Source organism: Bos taurus, chromosome 24 (assembly GCF_002263795.3).
Source record: "Bos taurus isolate L1 Dominette 01449 registration number 42190680 breed Hereford chromosome 24, ARS-UCD2.0, whole genome shotgun sequence".
Taxonomy (NCBI): Eukaryota; Metazoa; Chordata; class Mammalia; order Artiodactyla; family Bovidae; genus Bos; species Bos taurus.
In genome coordinates this window covers 46,741,284-46,762,059 of record NC_037351.1, presented here as the reverse complement: position 1 = coordinate 46,762,059, position 20,776 = coordinate 46,741,284, and the positions used below count along the sequence as shown (strand labels likewise).

The following is a 20,776-nucleotide window of genomic DNA, read 5'->3' as shown; positions in this document are numbered from 1 at the left end:
AATTGATACAGCCACTATGGAAGACAGTATGGAGATTCCTTTAAAAACTAGGAATAAAGACACCATGTGGCCCAGCAATACCACTTCTAGGCATTACCTTGAGGAAATCAAAACTGAAAAAGACACATATACCCCAATGTTAATTGCAGCACTACTTACAATAGCCAAGACTTGGAAGCAACCTAGATGTCCATTGACAGATGAATGGATAAAGAAGCTGTGGTACATATATACAATGGAATATTACTCAGCCATAAAAAGGAACACACGTCAGTCAGTTCTAATGAGGTGGATGAACCTAAAGCCTATTATACAGTGAAGTAGGTCAGAAAGAGAAAAAAAAAAATCCTATATTAACACATATATATGTCATCTAGAAGGATGGTACTGATGAATCTGTTCATAGAACAGCAATGCAGATGCAGACATAGAGAAAAGACTCATGGACAAGGGTGGGAGATAAGAGGGAGAGGGTGAGACAAATGGGGGAGAGGGTGAGACAAATGGAGAGAGTAGGAGGATGCATATACACTAACATATGTAAATAGACAGCCAATGTGAATTTGCTATATGACTCAGGGAACTCAAATTGGGGCTCTATAATAACCTAGAGGGGTGGGAATGGGCGGGAGGTGGGATGGAGATTCAAGAGGGAGGAGACATATGTACACCTATGGCTTCCCTGATAGCTCAGTTGGTAAAGAATTTGCCTGCAATGCAGGAGACCCCAGTTTGATTCCTGGGTTGTAAGATCCACTGGAGAAGGGATAGGCTACCCACTCTAGTATTCTTGAGCTTCCCTTGTGGCTCAGCTGTAAAGAATCTGCCTGCAATGCAGGAGAGCTGGGTACGATTCCTGGGTTGGGAAGATCCCCTGGGGAAAGGAAAGGCTACCCTACTCCAGTATTCTGGCTGGAGAATTCCATGGACAGAGGAGGCTGGTGGGCTACAGTCCATGTGGTCGCAAAGAGTTGGACACGACTGAGCAACTTTCACTTTCATGGTTAATTCATGTGGATGTATGACAGAAATCAAACCAATATTATAAACCAGTCATCAATCAATTAAAAATAAATAAATATTTTAAAAAATATATACCATATACTCTTAGAAATGATATAAAGATAAAGACAATCTCCTAAGGGAATAAAAAAAAAAATCCCTACAGCCTATGGCACTGTGGAGGAAAGTTGGTTGGAGCATCTGAAAGAGTAAGTTTTAAGTTTCTTGATTCTCCCTTAGAGTATCTAGTATAAGGACAAGCATAACGCAGTAGCCTCTCAGTAAATCTTAACTGAACATACAGAACATGCTTAATAATAAATGTTTCTTGAATAAAAGAAAAATAGGCCACTACAGAGACAATTTTTTTTCACGGTTCTATTTCTATGTCACATGAATCGAAAAGGGGCTGTTGGCCAAATTCCCAAAAGAAGGGAGATCATGTTTGCTGATAGGGGCACCGCTAGCAGCTTCATAGTAGTCAATCCACCTCCCGGGCTTTGGGTCATTAAGATCCAGGATATATTTGAACACTTAAATCGCTTAAGAACAAATAAGACCACTGTCATCATTTTGTACCACTGTCTTCTGCCAGAATTAATTCTAAAGAAACAAAATCAAGAAACCCTACCCGAACAAGCTTTTCTGAGTCCCCTCTCCATTTGCTGACAATGGTAGATGCAGAAATATTAAAGAAGGTGGTTTTGCATTCCGTAGCCACAGCTTTGGCCAGTAAAGTCTTTCCTGTACCTGGAGACACATGTGGGTAAAACATGAGCGACCCTCGAACTCCATTCCTCTGCTGACAGACACAAGACAGTCACACAAGCAGCACAGGAGGGGGTACACAGCGCACGCTGCCCCAGTCCCGAAGGGAAGACAGATGGGCCACTCATCCTCTGCACACTCGCTTCACACCAAGATCCCAGAAGAAAGATTCCTTTACCTGGAGGTCCATAGAGTAGCAGTCCTTTCCAGGGGGAAAGAATTCCTGTAAACAGCTGTGGGTACTGTGGGAGCAAGGAACAATAATGAGGTTGGTACCTGCAGGGCAGCCTGCACACCCTCAGCTCAGGCAAGCTAGGGGAGCTAGGGTGAAACACACGCGACTCTGGGCCAGCCCCTCCTTTTTTAAGACTGCCTCTCTCCCTCTCTGTATACACACACACACGAGTATCTAGTTTATCTCGATCTGACTTTCACTCTTGATAGGATACACAGCCGAAATGTTTTGCTTTTTAAAAGAGCAGTTATTTTAAGGAGAAGAAAGGCATGTATAGGTACTATCCCCTCCATTGCTGTAGTCACTGCTCACATGCAAGTAACGGTTTCCCCCCGAGTTCGAGCAGTCTTTTGAATGTTGTGAAGCAGGTGCGCTCTTTAAGATGCCAACTTTTTAAAACCAATATAGAAAGGTGTATGTGAGTAAAGTTCAACGTTATGGTGAAGCCTGATTTGGAAGCTGAGAACGTGCAATGCACAATACATAATGAGACACCGACTCCAAACAGGACACGCATGGACTTCAGTGAATCTCTCCTGTTAGTTCAAATTCAAACCATCTGGAGTTGGTAAAGGACAAGAGAGAAGGAAACGAAACAGTAAAATCATAACTAGCTATTAGCTTCTTCCTGACACTAATTCAAAATCTTGACATTGTATGGAACTTCAAATACTATGGCGACAACACATCCAGAGAGTCTCAATGAATGCTCTAGCCTTTTGCACAAGAAGACTTGAACAATGGAGCTACTCAGAGGAAGCAGGGAATACCTTTCTACTTCCTCTGACCACCACTGTAGTTCCTCCCCCATGTGTCTGAACACAGGAAGGAAGAAAGGAAAGACAGTCCAAATGGACTGATTTTGTCTCATTTGAATAGAAGCATCCAAAAATCAGGGGCTGCAAGGTCTCAGGGGTAAGAATAAATAGGTTATTCAAGAAAGCAAATTTGTAATCCTGACTGCAGGAGATCACCAAAACTGGCCACTAATTATTTGCAGCTGCTACATCAAGTTCAGTTCAGTTCAGTTCAGTTCAGTCGCTCAGTCGTGTCTGACTCTTTTGCGACCCCATGAATTGCAGCACACCAGGCCTTCCTGTCCATCAAGAGGCAGAGGATATTTCTCCACCACTTGAATCTGGACTTGGCCTCATGAATTTGGCCAGTGGGGCATTAGCAGGTAGAAGAAGAGACTTGAAAATATAAGGTATATGAAAAGAGACATGGGAAAGGCTCAGCAATTGGGCCCTTTCTTGCTTCTGTCTGGGAACTCGATGATACCATGTGAACAAGACTGGGCTCTCCTGCTGGAGGATGAGAGGCAGAGAGAGGTCTCAGGTGCCCTGGTGACCCCAGCTTTGCCAGGCTCTCCATCTTCTCCAGACAGACTGGCTGATACCCCAAACATGTGAGTGAGCCCAACCAAGGTCACACGGAAAAGCGTAAGCTGGCCCTGCCGAGCCCAGCCCCAAATGCCCACCCACAGAACCGCTGCAAACAAGGAAATGATTGTGGCTCTAAGGCACTAACTGTTGGGGTGGTCTGTTACACAGCAAAAGCCATGTGGTACACTGACCACATCGCCACTGCTGTAAACCTAACATGTAGTCTTGCTTTCTGTATTTCTTCCTGTTTAGTATCAAACCAGTCAATCCTAAAGGAAATCAACCCTGAATATCCATTAGAAGGACTGATGCAGAAGCTGAAACTTCAATATTTTGGCTACCTGATGCGAAGCACCAACTCATCGGAAAAGACCCTGATGCTGGGAAAGATTGAGGGCAGGAGGAGAATGAGGAGGCAGAAGATGGGATGGCTGGATGGCATCATCGACTCAATGGACATGAGTCTGAGCAAACTCCAGGAGATGGTGAAGGACAGGGAAGCCTGGCGTGCTACAGTCCATGGGGTCGCAAAGTCAGACATGACTTAGTGACCGAACAACAACAACACTGACCTCACCGCCACTGGTGTAAACCAAACGTGGAGTCTCGTTTTTCTGTTTTTCTTCCTGTTTAGTGAGTCACTCTGCACAAAGGTTTGTCAGCAGTAAGCAATGAGCACAACTCAATGGCTCTACCAGCTGGTTCCCCGGAAGGGGCTGTCTAGTCTTTACAACCAGCCGAAAGCAAAGCCCCCAATGATGGGAGTACGGGGGGTGAGGTGGGGGGAAATCCATGCAAACACAGTCAGATGCTCTCTCCTATGGCAGGTATTTTTACTATAATAAGTATATTTAGGGAGATAGTCTGATAGTAACTGACTAATCATATAGACTACAGAGTCTTAGATCTTAAATTACCTCTTAGAGGAGACACCTGCCTTCAACCAATATGTAACATGATTTCAAATGGCCTAGAATGGACAGAGCCTTGGTGCTTCCATGTTGACAAAATATTGTGACATAGGCAAAAAGTGAATGTATGACCAGTAAACACATGAAAAGATGCTCAACATCACTAATTATTAGAGACATGCAAATCAAAAGTATAATGAGGCATCACCTTACACCAGGCAGAACGGCCATCATCAAAAAATCTACAAACAATAAATGCTGGAGAAGATGTGGAGAAAAGGGAACCCTCCACTGTTGGTGGGAATGTAAAATGAGAACGGATATAGCCATTATGGAGAACAGTATGGGGATTCCTTAAAACACCAGGAATAAATCTACCATATGACCCAGCAACCCCACCACTGGGTATGTATGATGCAAAAACCATAATCAAAAAAGACACATGTACTCCAGTGTTCACAGCAGCACTACTGACAATAGCCAGGACATGGAAGCAGCCCAGATGTCCATCGACAGATGAATGGGTAAAGAAGATGTGGTGTATACCTACAAGGGAATATTACTTAGTCGTAAAGAAGAATGAATCTGAGTCAGTTCTAGTGAGGTAGATGAACTTAGAGCTTGTTATACAGAGTAAAGTAAGTCAGAAAGAGAAACACAAAATATAGGATATTAATGCACATAAATGGAATCTAAAAAATGGTGCTGAAGAATCTGTTTGCAGGGAAGGAATGGAGATGAGGACGTAGAGAATGGACTTGTCGACACAGTGGTGGAGGGAGAGTGGAACAAATGGAGAAAGAAGCATCAACGTACGCACGCAGCTGTATCAGCTGCAAGAAGGACAGCTGGTGAGAAGTGCCGTTTAGCACAGGGAGCCGTCTGGTGCTCTGTGATGACCTGGAGGGATGGCATGGGGGGAAGAAGGGGAAACTCGGGAGGGAGGGGATGTATGTATAATTATGGCTGATTCACACTGTTGTACTGCAGAAATCAATATAATATTGTAAAAAAAATTTTAATATATTTAAATTAAAAAAAACCAGAGTCAATTTGTGAACAGAAAATCACCCTTTCTCTTCCTGATAGGTGAGCTTGCCCCATGGATAATGGACAGAAATTGGGCCTCCCAAGAGGCCTCCCATCCTTACCCGTATAGGATACACAACAGCTTCTTTGACTAACTGCTTGGCTGCATCGAGTCCAATAATGTCATTCCACTTTATGTTCGGATTATGGAGATAAATGTCCTGCAATGCACATTTGATCATTCTGTTAAAACTATAATGTTCTCCTTCACAGCTGTAATAAACACAGGGGCAGCAGAATACTTGACTTGCGATAGGACATAAAGTGCTTACGATAAAAAAAACTTTTCGTATTAGGTATATATGTATATACATATTGTAATTTGAAGTTAGTTCACCAAAGGGATGCCATGAAAATATTTAGTGATTTTCTCTGAAGATATTCATAATATAATACTGTACTTTTAGGGTTAAAAAAAAAATCTCCTAGGGACTTCTCTGGTGGTCTAGTGGTTAAGATTCTGGGCTCCCAAAGCAGGCGGAGCCCTGCTCAATCCCTGGTCAGGGAACTAGAACCCACATACCACAATGAAGACCTGGTGTAGCCAAATTAAACATATAGGTATGTATGTATATGTGTGTGCGCTGTGTTGCTTTATTTGTGTCTGACTCTTTGTGGCCCTATGGATTGTAGCCCACCAGGCTCCTCTGTCCGTGGAATTTCCCAGGCAAGAATACTGGAGTGGGCTGCCATTTACTTGTATATATATGCTATATATATATATATGTATGTATATATACATTTTAAGAAGGCTTTGTATACATACATATACATACATGGGCTTCCCAAGTGGCTCTAGTGGTAAAGTTCCTGCCTGCCACCGAAGGAGACATAAGAGATGCAGGTTCAATCCCTGGGTCGGGAAGATCCCCTGGAGGAGGGCATGGCAACCCACTCCAGTATTCTTGCCTGGAGAATCTCATGGGCAGAGGAGTCTGACAGAATATAGTCCACAGGATCATGAAGAGTTGACTTAGCATGCATGCACATATACATGTATATGTATACAAAATATGTATATATACAAATATTAGCTAAATATACAAAATATATATGTATGTGTGTATGTGTATATATATATATATATATGAAAGGGAAAGTGTTAGTCAGTTGTGTCCAACTCTTTGCAACCCCATGGACTGTAGCCTGCCAGGCTCCTCTGTCCATGGAATTCTCTAGGCAAGAATACTGGAGTGGGTTGCCATTTCCTTCTCCAACTACATATACACACACAAAATAAAGGGCTTCCCAGGTGGCTCAGTGAAGAATCTAACTGCCAGTGCAGGAGATGTGTGTTCAATCCCTGAGTTCGATCCCTGAGGTCAGGAAGATCCCCTGGAGAAAGAAACAGCAACCCACTCCGGTATTCTTGCCTGGAAAATCCCATGGACAGAAGAGCCTGGCAGGCTACAGTCCATGGAGTTGCAAAAGAATAGAACATGACTTAGCGACTAAACAACAACAATAATACAACATAAAATTTACCAAAAAGAAAAAATCTCCGAACAGTGTGGACTATACCCGTCTTCAGTCAATACCAAACCATGCTGATTTACGACTGTAATCAAAGAAGCTACAGAACATGCCTACAAATTACATTAGCTTTTAATCTGAAACATAGTTCCTAGGTGGTGCCTGGACTCTCTCCTGCTCCTTGATCTCAACAACACTTTCTAATTTGCTACATAAAAGAGATAATGCTCCTCTGAAACCAATTTCTCTTTTTCCCTAGTGACTGCTCCCTACTTCTATCAGGAGCAATTGCTTCTGCAAAATCCAAGGAAGCCAACAACCAAGTGAAAATACAGTTTCCCCTCACAGAGTAGAGCCCCATAGCAACCACGGAGGATTATCAATTAAGGTAGCTTTTACTGATAACTAATTTGCAGTCTCCAAACTTCAATTTCACAAGATGCTCGGAACAGTCACTCAGGGGCTTTTCTCAGTGGAGCTGTATTGGGCAAACTTGTCTAGAGTGTTATAGCAAAAAGAAAAAAAAAAAAAAAACCCACCTCCCTTCCACAGTCATTCTGAGTGACTACAGAACAATCTGGAAACTAATTTTATATTTATTTTATTTTTAAAAAAGTGATATATGCACATGATTCAAGAACATAAAACCAGGGACTTCCTTGGTGATCTAGTAGTTAAGAATCACCCTCTCAATGCAGGGGACGTGGGCTTGATCCCTGGTCTGGGACTGAGATTCCACGTGCCAAGAGGCCACTAACCCCAAGTGCCAACTAAGCCCAAGTGTTACAACTACTGAGCCCTCACACTGCAACAAAAGATCCCCCATGATGCAATGAAGATCCTGTGTGCTGCAACTGAGACCTGGTGCAACCGAATAAATAAATCTATATAATATGTAAAAACATATTTTTTAAATGCTGGTGAGATGCTATGCCCCTACTCAGTCCCCCATCCTCCCAGGTCCCTCCACAAGGGGTGACAGCGTTTCTTAGAGAAACTCTTTACGCAGGTGATTTTGATACTGCATGATATGTAGAATCCATTCCTGGGTGAGATGACAAAGATCTCAGTCTTCCCAAATCTCGGGAGAACCACCCCGTCTTGAAAGGACCAGCCACTCAGTCTTATTACCACACTTTCTTAGGAAAAGCTTTGCACACTGGCATTCACTGGAGTTCAAGGCATCCATCAGTCACAGCAGTATCTCTTGTCATCATCAAGCACTGACACTGAATTCCACATGGTAGTGTTTATAATTTCCCAGTAGGAAGCTCCTCCTAATCTCAGTCAAAAGTTATCAGAACTCAATAGAACTGCCTCAGTGGGAGATGAGCTCCCCGTCCCTGTCGGCTTTCAAGCAGAGTCCATATGACTGCCTCTCACAGTTCTGTAGAAAGGATTCCAGGTGGAATCATTCCAGGCCACTTCTACTCCACAACTATATCACCACTAGTCACGGTATCCATTTGCAAAGACAGTAACAAGACTTGATTTGGGGGTATAACAATGTTTTTCTCTGCTCTCTTATGCATCCTAATTACCATAGCCTGGCTTGACCCCTCATCCTCTCACTGATAATAACTCCTGAGCTGGTCTTCCTATCTCCATTTCTCTGATGGCCTTCCACACTATCATTAGAACAAGCTGTCTAAAAGCACATTTGATTATCCCGTTCTCCTGATGGACGCCTTTCAGAGATTCTCCATCTGATATAGACTGAGCCCAACCTCAGGTACTGTTCACAGCGCCCTAACACGCAGGAACCCCAGCCTCGCTCTCCAGTCCCTTCTCCCGCAGTTTCTAATGGTGTTTCAGTTGGATCCCCAGAAACACTGCATAGGCGCTACAACTCACTTGTCTGTACCTCTGCCCAGAACGCCTCCCCTCCGCCCTCTTCTACCCTTTCTCATGGGCTATTTCCTGCGTCTCTTCTTCCCTAAGAAGATACAGATCCTTTCCAGCTACCGTTCACCTTTGTGCTTCCAGCCGCCAGCACGTGCCTGACACATCAGAGGCATGCAGGGGACACCCGCTAGGCTAAATGGAGACCTGGGGACCTTAACGACCTCGGAGCAGCTGTGCAAATTTTGCATCATTTTAAACATCCAGAAAGGAGCCTGCCTAGGTTTCAGTCTTTCATTAAATATGAGATCACTGGAGATTAGAAAAATCTCCTGTAACTCAGGAATCTATTCTGTTACCAAGGAACTTGCCCCAAGTCACAGAGTGAAAAAGAGGAGGATCTAGAAATCAAATCCAGGTCAATCTATTCCCAAGCTTGTGTGTCATCAACCACTAGATTTCAATGCCTTTAGGTCCTGGGGGACCAAGCTTGAAAAAAAAATCAGTCCTGTAGATGGTAAGATCTTTCCTACTAATCTGTTTCTTCATGAAAATTTCCAGTTATGAAACCAGACTCCCGACATCTCTATTTCTAGGCTTAGACTGTTTAAACAAAACACAGACGTCCTCTCTCCTTCTCTAAGAGGCTTTCTTTCCTTAAATCTTGGCTTAGCTCTAAAACCTTTCACCTGTCCCTTCCTTTCTAAGTCCTTTTCTCTTTGGGTTTTCTTGGCCTCTATAGTGAGATGGTGGGCTTTTTGTATTGTAATTTTATGATTCTATAATTTATTCATCATGCATTATTGTGCCTCTAAACAATATGAGTGCCTTCGCAAGTGGGGGCACTTTATAAATAAATGATCATATTTATTGTTATTAATAAAAGCAGCAGCCCACAATGCTCCTGGAGCCCCAGTCTGCCTCCGTAAATTTGTGAATTGAATATCAGATCTTACCCGGCTCACCACGGCTGCCAATTCTCGCATCTCACTGTTCATGCCAATAAATGCGCTCAGAGGTTTCAAGAGTCGTTCCTAATGATGAGGGTAGAAAGCCTCACGTTACAATATGGCTTCACCACTTAGGAAGGAAAACAGGGCACAGAGCTCCATGACACAAACGGTGGCAGGTCGCTGTGACCTTTAACTGGATCTCAAGGCTCCTCTGGACTCAAAACTGTGCTCCAGAATCTCATCTGGATTTGGGCAGTTTGCAAGATGGATGTCCCGTCCTAGCCACTTACTGAGGGGTCTGGGTTACAGTCGAAGCTGTTCAAGCCAAGTTCACTGGTTGCTCCTTTGATGGCATCTGTGAGCAGCCCTCGGAAGTCAATGATTGGGCCCTGAAAGGGAGTAATAGTTATTTGCAGCGGCCATTAAAACAGGAGGGGAGACTGTCCTTAATAGCTCGGCTTCATTAAATCAAGACACATTTATGTACCATGGTCTGCAGTGCAAACTTAAAGTAAAGCTTTAAGAGGAAGCTATGCTAATAATGAACAAGATGATTTCCTCAGGTTGGGGCACTCCAGGAAAAAAAGAAAAAACACATTATAAATAAATTTTCCACAATGAAGTTGGCTTGAATAAAATTCCCGAGCATTTTTCAGCTCCTGATGCACCACCAGTTTTCTACGTGTCCAATTCCCCTGTATCATCTTTCTTTTAAAATACTCCACACATGGGAAGAACTCATTGGCACAAGGATACTGATAGTTCCTATCTGCTGACTATACTGTGCCTTCATCACTCAGGAGAGTGCCTGGCACAAATCAGGTGTGTGAGGTACCTGCTGTGGATTACTGCCAATTCTTATAACACTTCTGCTAGTCGGGAGTGGCATCCTCGCTTCACAGATGTGGAGGTAAGCCTAGAGAAGTGAAATGCTCTACCCAGGGTCCCACAGCTAACAAGGAACTTAAGACCAGGATTCAAACCCAGATATCTATCTCCCATACCCAGCCTCCTTCTGATGCCACTGTCCCTCTATAGAAAGAAGGAAAAAGCAAGGATACATGTCAAAATTAAATGACAGTAACAGTAGCCAACACTCACTGTTTATCATGTGCTCTCTGTTCCTTATGACATTGGAGGTGCACACTCTGATTATTTCCATTTCACAGATGAGAGAAATGAGGCTTGGAGAGATCTAAAAACTGGCCCAAGAATCAGTCAGGAAGGTGAGACATGGGATTTGAACCTAGGCAGGCTGACTTCAAAGCTGGTGCCTTGAGAACAATACACCTAGTAAGTCTGCAAAGGGACTTGGGTATCGTGAGCTTTGGAGGCTCTGAGATCCGGCACCTCTGAGATGACAATGAAGCGCCAGTTTTTGGAGATGGGCCCCTGACTATAACCCCTTCTTAAGCTCATGAAACGTTAGGCAGAAACTGTCCAAAGCTTAACCTGAGGGCATTTCTGCTGCAAACAGAATTTATAGCCAGATTCTTTCAAAGGTTTAGTGCTGGATTAAACAGCCCCTTCCTTGACCTGATTAGAAATACCCGTTCATATCAACGTGAGATGTTCCTAAGAGCAACTAATGCTGCAACACTGCTGGGCACAAAAGTGACTGGAAAACATGATAAGGTAGGAACGGTGAGCAGGGAAGTGCTTCTCTGTGGGCGGCACTGATCGGAATGTGTCACCTCCAGCATTCACCCATATAATTGAGGCCCTAAAAGGAGCCAATTCCCCTTGATTTCCAGGGAGATGCTCCCCATTTCCCTCCAGACACACACATCCAGAGTTTAGTTTGCCTGAGAAGTGCTGGCTAGAGGTGAGTCAGCAGTCCCATAGGATCGAAGAAAGAAAGGTAACTCTGAATGGAACTCAGTCCTCAAAGTTACAGTCAAGAGAAACACACTGGTGTTGATGCTGCTTTTTATGTCCAAGTGACACATTTTTACCTGCCTGTAGCCTACAGCTACCCAAACTGGGTCTCTTCTGTTTGAAAGACTCTTACGCACAAATCAGGACATGAAGTTCATTAGGAAAGCAGTAGAAATGGCTATCGAGGACAAGATCAACCTTATATCAACTGAGGTTCACATGAAATTACATTCAAATCTGGAGCCATATCTCCAAGGAGAAAGGGACACTGCTAGTCAACTCCCACTGACAGGGCAGAAAGGAATGAATGTGAGGCCACAACTCCTTGAATAATGCAGGACAGTTGATCACTGTAATCACAGGATTTTTAAGCTGAAAGGAACCAAGCCATCTCTTCCAAACCCCACAATTTATAAATGGGAAACTGAGCCCTTTGGAGATGGAGCCACTAATTCAAATCTACCCATCCAGAAGGGAGACCTGGTCCAGGACCTCAGGGTTTCATCCTCAGCCCATCTCTTCCCAGTTCACCCCATAGCCAACCTTTGATCATCACATACTACCTTATCTGTTTGAGAAATGTAACACTCAAAATTTTTCATTTTCAGAAAGAAAAGGGAAATTCCCCATTCAATGTTTGCTTCATGAGTCCCGCTTACTTTTTGTGGACGGACGTTTTCTTCTCCACTGCCTTTGTTGATTCCAGATATACTTAAGCCGAAGTCAGCATTCTCCTTGTGAGTGTGATTGACAACGTCCTGGAGAAAGAAGAAGAGAAGTGAGAAGTCAGCGACAGAAAGCAATTTTGAGATGCTGGCTGCAGCTGCCTGTCCTGTCGTCCCAAATCCTTCTGCAAATGGGGACCTCCATGTGTGATTCCGCCACTTTTGTGCAGACCCAACAAGACAAATAAACTCTGCTTGTGCTGGGTGGGAGGAGCTGTCCCAGGAAGCCACAGGCTCTGAGCCCCACAAACAGTGGAAGAAATGGCTGGGCCTCCACCCACCTCCACTCACAGGCCTGTCTTTTCTCCTGGGACCAGAGGTGTTTGTGGTCAGGGGTGGCTGAGTTTGGAAACACAGCAGTCAACAGGCAGCCAGCCTCCTGTGGGATTCAGACTGCCCCCTCCCGCTTTACCTTGCTTCCACCTGAGCCAGTCTACAGTGGCCAGGACCACACAACCCCCTTGAAGATGAGAGATTCCCTCTGACCCTTACTGAGTTGTGAGATAATGACTTTCTATCCCTCTGGACAGCTTTGACATGCATTCTTCCCTTTCCTCTTCACCATTTCAATTGGTTCTCTTTCCTTCAAACCTGGTTGGTATGTTTTGTCCTGTACCGAAGTTTCTCAGCATGGGTTTCACTCGCCTGCTGGGCTCTCTCTCTCCTCTTGCTTGCCCATCTCTCCCCACAGAAAGCCAAGTGTGGAGGTGTGGGTTAGCGACCCACCATGTGTGGCTTGGAGAAACCCAACAGGAGACTTGAAGCCCAGCCACACCAAGACCACCCCAACCTACACTTAGGACCCCAGGGATACACTGTGGGATGGGAAGAGCTGGCACCTCCAGCTTCCTCAAGAGGAAGACTGAGCCTTGTGGGAACCAGGCCCTCCTGCTCTGACTGGGCCTAGGATTCACCCCTCAAGGCCTGTCGCCCAGCACTCAGACCAGCCGAAAGTTTGTGGGAAGGAAGGAGCCCTCCTTCCAAGTGCTGGAAGAAACTCTGTAACTGAACAAAATCAAACTGTCCTCGATGAACAAGTAAACGTGACTATTTCCTTGGGGCTGTTTCTCAGCCACCTGTAATGGTACTGGAGCCAAGCAAAGCCATCCCAACCTGTTTGGGATGCTCCACGTGGAGGGGCCTGGCGTCCCCGGGCTTTCCCACGGTGGTTTTGGACCGCGGCCTCTGCTGGTTGATCTTGGGAAGATTCTGACAACTGTCGGTCATCACCCTAGGGCAGGGAACAAAGACCTTGGAGGAAATCCTGTTAACTGAATCTGAGATCGCAAACACCTCACACAGTGCATTTAAGGAGAGTTCTGGAAAGATCTGCAGGCACAAATCCATCTGGACTGTCCTCCCACCCAATCCGGCCCAGCCCTGCCCATCTTCAGTCTACCTCCCAGGTCTAAGGCGGGGCTAGAGGGTCCACCGCCTCCTCTTATGACACAACCTCTCATTTCAATAACTGTTTAGAGTATAGATTATATACAAATGCCATGCATCATTTTTCTAGCTATCTTTCTTACAGCCAACAATTTTCCACCCAACGTCAATGGTTGCCATGTATAAACAGCTACCCAGAGAGGAGCTGAAGAAACCCCCTGCTGCCCCGTGCCACCCTGCTCCAGGGCTAAAGGAGCAAGGCGCTCCCAGACAGTCGCTCCCAGAGCGTTCCGCCAGATACGGAGTGCTGAGGAGGTCCCAGGGATGAACCTGCGGCTGAAAAGCAATCAGGTTTCCATACGCATTCCGAAGCTGCCTCTTAAAATGCACCTCACTGTTTCTGCTCACAAGTAGTTATCATTTATTACCGGAGTCTGACTAGCTTTATGGAAACTATAAAGGAAAGAAGAACACTTTGGTGAAAACAAAGAGACTGTTCGGAAAAAACTGCATGAAAGCAAAGGTAGCCTCAGGCTGAGGGACCCCGTGACCGTCATGGTGAAGTAGGCTCGGGCTCCACAGCTCTTCTTTAAATGACGCCAAAGGTCTTCACTTATAAAAGATGAGGCGGCTAAGTCCCTTCCTTCTCAGGCTGCAGACAAGGGACTTGGAGTCACAGAGCAGGGAGTCCATGGGACTCCCAGAAGCTCTCGAGGGCCCAGTGAGTTACCTACGATCACAATCTAAGTTTTCTTCTTTTAATTGTGTCCTAAGATTTTTTTTTTAAACTTTGCTCACGGCCTGAGTGATTGTGTGGTCTCCACTGGAAGCCCACTGCCACTTTCCCCTGAGGTCTGGGCTTTCCTGTAATAGCAAAGAGCACAGGCCTTGATGCCCCACAGCTGTGCGGTCCTGGGCACTTTGTTAACAGGCTCTGCTGACAGGCGTGTGGCCCGGAGTGGGAGGAGGGGAACGCGGGGGACACTGAGGCAAGTGTCAACCCAGAAGAGTCAGGAGACAGAGGGGCTCCAGTCAGATACCACGACTCCCAGATGAGACTGGGATTTGAGAAGCTGGAGAAAGAAATACAAGGTGAGTGTGAGAAAAGGAGAGGAATGGAAAGACCTGACTCCCTCCAGACTGTCAGGACGTGATCTAGGGTACACAGAGAAATGACCTTTAGGATTCAAAAAGGAAAAATATTTCTAGGGAGGTGCTTACTATGTTCTGGGAACTCACTATGTGTCAGACTCTTGCTCCAAGCTTGTAAGTGGCAGAGCCAGGAACTGAACCTGGATCTTTTGGTCTCTGAGGTCCATACTTTTCATACCACCTAGTCTAGAAAGACAAAGCATCGGCGGATGCAATTCTTGGTGGTAAAAGCAGAGAGCCGACAGTGGTGCACGCCCTGGCTGTCTGTAACATAAGGGGAGCCCATGGCTGGCCCCCTGGGTCACAGGACCATGGTCTGATATTGCTGCTTGGCAGATATGGAGCCGTACCGGAGAACCTTCTGGAAACGGATCCCACAAACTCGTAAGGGTTGAGTTGGTCAGGATGAATTACCATTTACTTTACCTTCTGGTCTTCCCTCCACTTCCTTGAGGTAAACTGTTTTCTGCTGTGGCAAAACAAATATCAAGAGGAGAAGGAAATATAAATTTTTAAGAGAAAGTGATTTTTCAGGTATGTTTGTCCTTTTACATTGTTCTTAAAATTGGTGCTACATGCAGAAACTGTAAGCTATTCTCATCTAGAGGGGAATGGAATTACCAGCAAAGAGAAAGAAGCCCAAGCTTCCCAAGCATTTCCACACAAAGAACCCAAAGGCCTCAGAAGATATTAAACGTGTTGGGAGACCACAGACTCGGTGGCAGCTCCAGTGTGGGCTGCTTTATAGTTACCATTTCATTAAGTTTTCATGAACTTGACACGATTTTGCTGTGGTCCCTGGGACATGGCTCAGACGGTAAAGAATCTGCCTGCAGTGCAGGAGACCTGGGTTCGATCCTCGGGTCAGGAAGACCCCTGAAGGAGGGAATGGCCACCCACTCCAGTATTCTTGCCTGGAGAATTCCATGGACAGAGGAGCCTAATGGGCTACAGTCCATGGGGTTGTAAAGAACTGGACACAACTGAGCAACTAACACTTTTGCTTTCACTTTCTGGGACACCAGAATGGAACACTTCAGTCAAACCCTGCCCGTTTACCTTAAACTAAAGACACTGTGCCCAATATCCCAGGAGAGTGTGGCTCCAAGCTAGAACTAGCATTAAAATCAAGTCATGTCAGTAACAGTCCTGTGGCCCAGTGATTAGGAGTCTCTGCTTTTTTCTGTCAAAACCCAGATCCATCAACCAGCCACGGATCTAGAGCTATGAACCCTGAACTGGAAGAGAGTGCAGATGAAACCTCTCTTGCTCTCTCGGACCCCTTCCAGCTCTGTGATTCAGCCCTGGCTATTTTTAATTGACGTTCCTTTTGGTTTCCTGGTCCCTACATGAAATGTTAAAGTCTGTGGCTTAACAAGTGCCTTGTAAACAGGACAATGATCTCCCTTGGTTTATAATTACTTCCCCCACTTACAGACTTCTAAGTCAATGTCACTACAAAACACAGGGCCCTAACTTTAGATCTTCCCTCCAGCCAGCCTCCTTGACTGCTAACCTATACTGGGTCTTTGCATTATATTGATCATTATCTGGATTGATGGCTTTCAGAAGCATTTCATTATCTATACATGAGCTATTAGCCTCACCAATACTCATTTTCATGTTATTTTCAAGATAGATAATAGGTCTTCCCAACAAGAAAAAAGTCTTCTGTCATTTACTGTCTTCCAACAGCTCTTTCCATCTCTAAAGAAATGAAAGTAATGTTGATCTTCTAAAAAGTACCTGCGACACGCTGGGGTTTTGTTTTCATTGCCCTAAACCATACAGTCCTCAAGCAAATGCCGACATGACAAAAAGGGACATCAGTGTCCAGACGACCATGTTTAAATCATCTGCACTGGATCTAAAAGAGGCTACAGAATCCTTCTGGTCTATTCTTTCAGTGTAGGGTGGAGGACATCCTCTATCTGGGAATAAAATGAGGAAGACACACAGAACTTAAAGATGAGACAGCACCTTACTTCTAGAAAATAGCCACGTACCTGTGTCTGATGCCTTTTTGACAATTTTGGGGTATTTCTGAAACTTTACAAAATAATAGCTCTCATATTCCATCAAAATAGTTTCAAGATCAACGTTGTCACACACTTGAAAGCGTCGTAACCCCATTTTAGTTTCTTGCTCCAAAGCATTGGCTGCATCAATATATCTGGACATTTCACAAAAGAAAGAAAAAAATTAACTCTAGGTAAAGAGAATAAAGGCAAAGTCCAAAGAAACTCAATACAAATAGTAAGCGTATATTAAAGAGTACATTAAACAAAAACTAGAACATACAAGGTTTGCCTGTATAGTAAAGAGCTCCACCACATAGGTTAAGTATATCCAAACACTGTCTTTCAAAACATTTTGGGGACTTCCGCAGTGGTCCAGCAGCTAAGACTCTGCACTCCCAATGCAGGGGGCGTGGGTTCGATCCCTGCTCGGGGAACTAGGTCCCACACGCTGCAACTAAGAGTGCACATGGCACAGCGAAAGACCCCACACGCCTCAACTCAGATGGAAGCCTCCAGGGGCCACAACTAAGACAGAGCACGGCCAAGTAAACACGTAAATAAAAATTAAAAAGACATTTTGGAAGAACTTAAGTTCAGTTCCGTCGCTCAGTCGTGTCCGACTCTTTGCAACCCCATGAATTGCAGCACGCCAGGCCTCCCTGTCTATCACCAACTCCCAGAGTTGACTGAGACTCACGTCCATTGCGTCAGTAATGCCATCCAGCCGTCTCATCCTCTGTCGTCCCCTTCTCCTCCTGCCCCCAATCCCTCCCAGCATCAGAGTCTTTTCCAGTGAGTCAACTCTTCGCATGAGGTGGCCAAAGTACTGGAGTTTCAGCTTTAGCATCATTCCTTCCAGTGAACACCCAGGATGATCTCCTTCAGAATGGACTGGTTGGATTTCCTTGCAGTCCAGGAGACTCTCAAGAGTCTTCTCCAACACCACAGTTCAAAAGCATCAATTCTTCAGTGCTCAGCTTTCTTCATAGTCCAACTCTCACACCCATACATGACCACTGGAAAAACCATAGCCTTGACTAGACGGACCTTTGCTGGCAAAGTAATATCTCTGCTTTTCAATATGTTATCTAGGTTGGTCATAACTTCCTTCCAAGGAGCAAGCGTCTTTTAATTTCATGGCTGCAATCACCATCTGCAGTGATTTTGGAGCCCAGAAAAATAAAGTCTGACACTGCTTCCACTGTTTCCCCATCTATTTCCCATGAAGTGATGGGACCAGATGCCATGATCTTAGTTTTCTGAATGTTAAGCTTTAAGCCAACTTTTTCACTCTGACAAAATGTGGTCCACTGGAGAAGGGAATAGCAAACCACTTCAGTATTCTTGTCTTGAGAACCCCATGAACAGTATGAAAAGGCAAAATGACAGGATACTGATAGAGGAACTCCCCAGGTCGGTAGGTGCCCAATATGCTACTGGAAGTACTTAAAAGTCAAATAAGTAAATCAACTAAGAAAATATCTTGTAATTTACTTTCATTCATGTTTAGCCAAAGATGGTTATTTGCCCAACTTGCTTACTTCTTTATTTACTAGTATTCATTTCAGGTAACATTTGACAAGTGATAAAACCCCAGTTTAACCACAACAGGCAAGGCTTGCCATCATTGAAGTAGCTGAAAAGAATATGTCACGTGCTCTGAAGGGGATTCCAAAAATCTGTTGATCGACATCACTAAGGAAATTTAGTATAAGAAAGTGTCATCTACTTGGATGTATTGTTTCTGATAATTTCTTCATTGGTCACAGATTATACCACCAGCTTCCTCTGTATGCATGTAGTGTCAGCACCAGGGGTCCCTCGCTCATTTTAACCTGGTCAGTCAGAGGCTGTCTGACTTAAGTGGTCTTAGCAATAAAAGCAAGCTCCTTGTCTCACAATCCTCTGGAGGTGGAAAAACTCTGGTTTTAATCTGAGTCCTCAACCTCTTTGAAAACCAAAAACTCTCTCCTGAAAAACATGCAAATACGTACAAATTAGCATATAATTTCAGGAACTCATCCAAAGACCTCAGATTGAGGACTCCAGTTAGAGTTCTTTCTCTTTGATTTCAACTCTGGGAACATATAGAGGAGAAAACTTTCCTTTTTTTTATCATGCTTCCTTCTGTGTTCCAGATTCAGATCAGTTAGAGGACTAAACTTTCTTAAAAGAGGTTGCCATGACTATTTCAAGTACCTTGCTTAATTTAAAGAATTTGCAAACGTGAATTGATCAGGTCAGTCAGCTTCTATACTCCTTAATGGCTCATCAGGCTTCTATCCTCTGTCTTAATCCCCATTTTACATAGGAAAAAACTAAATCCATTTTTATTAATAATTTTTTGTTTAGTATGATGTAATACATGCTCATTTAAGAAAAAATTAGAAAATATAGATAAATCAAAAGAAAATTGCACTACTCAGAGACAATGTTAATGTTTTCTCTCTTTCCAAACATTTTTAAAATGACTTAAATACACATATACTTACATACATATACTTGTTTTAAAAAAAAAAAGATGGGAACATACATTAGAGACTGCCTGAATATAAAGAATGCTTTCCTGACATCACATTCTGAACACTTTCCAGGATCAGAGAGTTTGGGCTTAAAAATGATAACAATAGATGATGGCAGGCCCCGTATTTCCTAAACTAGTTGATCAGGAAAACAGGATTTTTTTTTTTTTTTTGCCATTCCATGGGGAATGTGGGATCATACTTCTCCTACCAGGGATTGAACTCGTACCCCCTGCACGGGGAGCACAAGGTCTTAACCACTGGACCATCAGGGAAGTACGCAGAGCTATGTCTATGTGCTCCTATTCCACTGTTTGGGCTTGAACGGGGTCTGAATTTAACAGAGTTGGTAGGAGGAGCTACTGGAAATTCTTAACCAACAGAGTGACAGGACTTTAAAAAGAGGTGTGAGCAGTAAGGAGAAAGCCACAGTAGAAGAGATGCCGGAGAGGCTGGTAACAGGCACTGGGGCCAGAGGAGGTGCACGTGCGGAGCTAGAGGAACGGCAGCCATGACCCCTCACCGTCAGCTCTCACTAACTCTCCCTCATGCATTTGATCTCTGCTCTTTGTTCACCTAGTGGTTCACTTATGCCCTGCCCCTGCTTGCTCTGTGCCCCTGTCTAAAACGTCCTTGTCCATCACAACTGTCTATCCACATTTTATACATCTTTCAAGACCAGCTCACATGGCCTTCCCTACAACGCTTTCTCTATTTATTTTAATACACAAAAATCAATCCTCTCAGCTTTTCATTTAAGGCAAGTCTACTTTAGTGACACTAATATGTCCTTAAACATTTTTCAACTTGATAATTCATTCATCTCTCCCTTTCCCAGCAGGTCTCGGGAAATGATCAACTTTAGCATAACTTCTATCAATTACAGATGCAAGAGGCCATCTCGTGGCAGAAAGGGGAAATGCATGCTTTGTAAACAGATGATTCTTGAGGCAGTAATAGCACCTGCAGGAGAAAGGATAGCTGTGTGACTTTTGTCTTTTTGTTTTTACAGTTCTCCTGATACAGTTTCTAGAATACAAAAAAAAAAAAACACCAGTAATTACCTGTGTGAATTGCTGTGTCTTTCTTTCCAATTATTTCACCTATCTACCTGCTAGTAAGTTCCTTAATGGCTGCTCAAATAACACTTATCAAGCATCTATTAATACAAAGCTCTTGATGTTGGGGCCTTATAAGGTGAGTTCAGGTCTATGAGGGTCAGTGAATCTGTGAAGGCAGCATTTCTCAGGGTGTTCCATGAAAAACTAGTCCCTAAAGATGGCCTGAGGAAAAATCAGTTCCTTGGCCAAATTGGTTTGCAAAGCCCAGAATACTGTGACTTTAGCACAGATATATTCCCATTGTATGTAAATTAGAAGATCTGAGAAGTCAGGAAATAAAGGAGCCTGTTAAGCCAAAGCCTTTGACTGTGTG

At 44.1% G+C, this 20,776-nt stretch overlaps 1 protein-coding gene across 6 annotated transcripts in view; it reads right to left on the bottom strand.

Moving 5' to 3' along the window:
• KATNAL2 (katanin catalytic subunit A1 like 2) overlaps nucleotides 1-20,776 on the bottom strand; it is a 109,622-nt gene that overhangs the window by 31,072 nt on the left and 57,774 nt on the right. For 3 of the 6 annotated variants that reach the window (XM_059880805.1, XM_024984251.2, XM_059880807.1), the window contains 9 exons: nucleotides 16,806-16,972; nucleotides 15,226-15,268; nucleotides 13,375-13,492; nucleotides 12,196-12,294; nucleotides 9,949-10,047; nucleotides 9,662-9,739; nucleotides 5,453-5,551; nucleotides 1,949-2,012; nucleotides 1,634-1,752 (listed from right to left, as the gene is read on the bottom strand). In XM_059880805.1, the coding sequence (XP_059736788.1) occupies nucleotides 1,634-1,752; nucleotides 1,949-2,012; nucleotides 5,453-5,551; nucleotides 9,662-9,739; nucleotides 9,949-10,047; nucleotides 12,196-12,294; nucleotides 13,375-13,492; nucleotides 15,226-15,268; nucleotides 16,806-16,972 (886 nt within the window). Of the gene's footprint in view, nucleotides 1-1,633; nucleotides 1,753-1,948; nucleotides 2,013-5,452; nucleotides 5,552-9,661; nucleotides 9,740-9,948; nucleotides 10,048-12,195; nucleotides 12,295-13,374; nucleotides 13,493-15,213; nucleotides 15,269-16,805; nucleotides 16,973-20,776 lie in introns of those variants that run through there. The other 3 variants (XM_024984252.2, NM_001205788.3, XM_059880806.1) reach the window with 3 other exon arrangements.